The sequence below is a fragment of the Euphorbia lathyris genome, chromosome 7 (genome assembly GCF_963576675.1).
Source record: "Euphorbia lathyris chromosome 7, ddEupLath1.1, whole genome shotgun sequence".
In the NCBI taxonomy this organism is placed as follows: Eukaryota; Viridiplantae; Streptophyta; class Magnoliopsida; order Malpighiales; family Euphorbiaceae; genus Euphorbia; species Euphorbia lathyris.
In genome coordinates this window covers 23,738,367-23,743,116 of record NC_088916.1, presented here as the reverse complement: position 1 = coordinate 23,743,116, position 4,750 = coordinate 23,738,367, and the positions used below count along the sequence as shown (strand labels likewise).

General features: G+C 33.6%; 1 protein-coding gene across 1 annotated transcript; it reads right to left on the bottom strand.

Moving 5' to 3' along the window:
* Window positions 1–299: 299 nt before the first annotated feature.
* Window positions 300–4,270, bottom strand: LOC136235380 (calcium-dependent protein kinase 11). Its single transcript, XM_066025028.1, has 7 exons — window positions 3,573–4,270; window positions 2,602–2,745; window positions 2,327–2,479; window positions 2,105–2,220; window positions 1,488–1,655; window positions 1,151–1,375; window positions 300–799 (listed from the first exon to the last, which is right to left on the bottom strand). The coding sequence occupies exons 1-7, from the start codon at window positions 4,120–4,122 to the stop codon at window positions 641–643; spliced, it is 1,515 nt and encodes a 504-aa protein (XP_065881100.1). The 5' UTR covers window positions 4,123–4,270; the 3' UTR covers window positions 300–640.
* Window positions 4,271–4,750: the final 480 nt, after the last annotated feature.

Here is a 4,750-nt window from a genome sequence, read left to right as displayed (position 1 = left end):
TCATAGTGATTATCCATCTATGAGTAATCTCTATCAAGTTGCTGTGTCCATGTTCTGCAATAAATCAATGATGCCGGATGCTGTGAATGTGATGAGTAGACGATGTTAATTGTCGGAATCTGGTTCTGGGAATTATATTTGTTCCAACAGTGATGAAGACATTGACAAAGCAGAGGTGTTTGTGTTTCGGGTTGGAGTCGTGGTATCAACAAACAACAAAGAGAGGAAAGCAAGAACTATATGAAGAACCCATGTTTCTTAAGTGCTCTTTCAATCTTGAAAAGTTAATGTCTCAAACATTGAAGAAAAATTGATGTTATTCCAAAAGCTTGTCATCTCTAGTAATACATGCGTATGTTCAATATACCTTAAATAGAAATCAACTAAAGCAAAATGTGAGAAAAGGCCCAAGTTTTCAGCAGTTAAGAGAATCTTGGCATAGCTGCATTCTTACTGTCAAACAGTAGGGTTAGTATCAGCTTTATAAAAAACTATTCTCACCAAAACTAAGACCAACAAAATCCTACCAAACTAAAAAAAAAAAAAAAAAAAAAAAACCCAAAAATGAGACTTTTTGATAACTTAGCTGCACCTTTTTTTTTTTTCCCTCGTACAGCAAATTGCTTAACTACACAAGAATTCAATCAGTTGGTTTATCACTACTTTCTGGATCCTTAATTCCCAAAGCATCACCTAAATGAAAGTTGAGATTGCTTCTCATAGTTCTGCTTATTCCAACTCCTGCTTCATCTCCTGTTCTCATCATTGCAGTGAACTCCGCATAGTCGATTCGTCCATCCTGGAAAATACCATTCACATAACCATAAGGATTCTCTCAAATGGAGAAACAAATAACAACTGGATTACAGCAATCAAAACTCAATTTCCAACCTCTAATATTATACAGAAACATATATTAATGTATTAAGCAACATCGTTTCTTTATAAACTATGGCGAAAATTGTTCCCTAAAGTAGCTTCGTTTTTCTCAACAGAATGGCAAGTGTCATCAACATGAATACCACTATATACATGACAAATTAGGTCCGCGGAAAGCATCCTTTACCACTATATACATCGATACAAAATCACAAAGCTAAAGGAATTAAAGAATAAGGAAATCACTTGATATGACCGTGAAGAGACTTACATTATCCTGGTCAATTTCATTGATCATGTCATCCAGATGAAGATCATCTAGGCCGAAGTCTTTGCAAGCCTGTTGAAGCTCATCGACTGTTATGTAACCACTCCCATCTTTGTCAAAATAGCCGAAGGCTGCATGCAAATTCTCTTCCCTCTCCATTTTATTTAAGTGCAAAGTAGCAGCAATAAATTCACCATAGTCTATTGATCCACTATTGTCTATATCCGCCTGTAGATGTTCCCCATGTGAGAACAAAAAGTCATTGAAATTAATCAAGTAGCAGAATAAAAAAAGTCATCTTCAGTTACTAGTCACAACTGAAAAAATATTTTTATTTTACCGCCTCCATTAGAGCCTTGATTTCAGATTCCATCAACTGAGAACCAACTCTCTTCAGACCCTCTTTAAGTTCCTCAAATGTAATTGTCCCACTGTTGTCTGTATCAATCATTTTAAACAACTCTTTCAAACCACCGATCTCTTCCTCAGACAGCCTTTCTGCTATGACCTGTTAAAAGGATTTTCTCATTGCAACAACTTAGTGGATAATGGACCAAATGTTTACTTCCATAGAAAGAGTAAATATATAAAGTAAATGCAGTAGGGAGATAGTGTTTGAAATGTAAAAATCTAATCATTTTGGTATGACAAAAACTATAAAATAAACAAATTACATATGTTAAATATTATATTCACAGAAAAAATCTTAGTCAATCAAATTGATTTTCTTTTTCCAATCCAACTTCTAGAAGAAAAACTTCATTTAAACGCTATTACTCTACTCCTACAACAAGTAATGTCATTATTTCTATATCATATATTCTCATTCTCATGTAAGTTTATCCAATTATACTTGAAGTAACTCAGTAGCTCTATCCATAAATTGATATCAAATAACTATTGCAAAATACACTTTAATTCAAGAATATAATACGAAAAATATGGATAAAAACATACGCGCAAAGCCATCTTTTTAAGTTTATTCATTGCCGAGAATTTCTTCAGACGTGACAAGACTGCAGAATCCAGAGGTTTATCAGGGGCCATTCTGTCATCCACGATCCACGGGTGACCTAAGACAAACAAATTTCGTCAGTATCAATTCATAACAGTTTATAAAGATCCGTACTATAGTACCTATAGAACTAATTTGATCATAATAATAATGAAAGAACTAACATAATACTTCATGAGCAGAAATCCTTGTTCTTGGATCCCGCTCAAGCATCTTTCGAATCAAATCTTTTGCACTATCTGAGATAGTGGGCCATGGCTCAGATTCAAAATCCAACTTGCCTCTCAAGATCAGTTTGAAAATTCCTGATTCATTTTCTGCAATAGGGGAGAAGAAAATAAACTTCACATGGAGAAAAAAAAACTAAGATAAAGGATAGAAATGTAGATGCATCTGTGAACTGCTGAGAGAGATAAAAATCAATGATAAAGGTCATTACCTGCCCAGAAAGGAGGAACTCCAGTTAACAAGATGTAAAGTATAACTCCTGCACTCCAGACATCTATTTCAGGTCCATAATGCTTGAGCAAAACCTCAGGTGCAACATAATATGGACTTCCAACTACGTCCGAAAACCGTTGTCCTGAAGAGAAAAGTATCCAACAATTGAGTCATTGAAAAGTGAAATATATAAGGAAAATGAAGTTCCATTTTCCCAGACATCAAGATATTTTCAACCACTAGAAGAAATGACTTTTACAGGGAAATAATCACTTAAGCATCCTCAGAAATGCTAGCAATTCTGACACCTTAAATCGTATTTGGAACAAGATAGATGTGAAATCATTTATTTTGCAAAATAAATAAAACAACAGTATCATTTGTTGAATGAATTTCGCGTTTCGCATCTTATATACTGATTCACACAATTTTAAAGCATACAACAAACATATATAGTTGATTGCATTCACAGATTCTTACAACTGTTGAAGAAACTGGTTAATTATAACAATATAATAGAATTAAATATATACAAAGAATGAAATCAACATTCTTAGCCATGGAAAATCCTTATAATTTTTTTTTAAAAAAAAAGGACGAAAGGAATGAAATAAAATACCAACTGAACTTCTTATTCGACAAAAGCAGAAATGCTCCAAATGCAAAATAGCAGATTAGAATCATTTAAAGGAAAACAAGAACATAAACACGTAGGAAGAATATCCAGAATGAAAGCACAGAACAGCTCAACCCCACAAATGTCTAAATAACCAATCGGATCCCAATGCACAGGCAGGAGAAAAGAAAAGTCACATGCAAAGCACAAAAGCAAGAAATGCCCAAATACAATATATTTTTCTAATCGATCATAATCGTATCTGTCCGAATCTAGCATACCTAACAATCAACAAACACGAGGACCAATCTAATTAACGAGAAAGGAATTCAAAAAGAGAAGAAAAAACAAACCTGGCTTATAAAAGATAGAGAGCCCAAAATCCGTAGTCTTAAGATGAGCATCATCTTCAGGAACATCAAACAAGAAATTCTCAGGCTTAAGATCCCTATGCATAACCCCTAAAGAATGGCAAGCCTCAACGACACCAACAATGGTCTTGATCAATTTAGCAGCCTCCTTCTCGCTATAATGGCCTTTGGCTACGATCTTATCAAAAAGCTCTCCACCGGCGCAAAGCTCCATAACCAAATGAACAAACATAGAATCCTCATAGGTACCTTTGATTTGAACCACATTTGGATGTTCAGAGAGGTGATGCATGATTTGGATCTCCCTCCATACATCTTCATAATCTTCTTTGCAAAGAAGCTTCCGCTTAGGGATTGATTTGCAGGCGTATTGTTTGTTTGTGGCCTTGTTGGTACAGAGATAGGTTGTGCCGAATTGGCCTTGGCCCAATTTCTTGCCAATCAGGTAATGGTCCCGTAGTCTTGGGGTCTGATATGGAAGAACAGAACGTGCAGACCTTGGTTTTGATGATGATCCTGTAGTTTCATTCATCTGGTGATTTGGATCTCAGCTGAATTTTTGTATATTTTTTCGGTTTTGAGGAATTCTTGAAATTGTTTCCTGCTCTTATTCTTTGTTAATGGCAAATGCAAGCGCCATGTTAATCTGAGATTTGTTTTCTTATTTTTTTGTTTAATAATAGGATAAGGTACTGATTTCCCCAAATTTTTAAGTCTAATTATGAAATGTTAATTTTTTATTTTACCTTAACAAAATAAATCGAACAAATTAATTTACTATTATTTGAACTTAAGTGCCATATTGGATTTTTATTGGTCAAACATCAATTAAATATAAAATGTTTATTTTGATACTAATCTTATCCAATGAAATTTAGTATTTTAATAATAATAAAAAAACTAATCAGTTTTCTTTTAATTTGTTTAAAAACTTGATTTTTTTTTTTTTAAATTTGCGCCCCCCAGATCCGGATGTGATTCTAACCCATGACTTCCCTAGTCATAGGTAAGCTCTCAACCACTGGGCTAAGAGCTTCACCACGTTTAAAAAACTTGATTAATTTCTAAACTTATTTATTAGTCTTTTAAATGTATTTAAAATGTTATGATTAAGTTTTTAAATTTATAAAGATGTAAAAAAAATAGTAAAAAGTTAATTT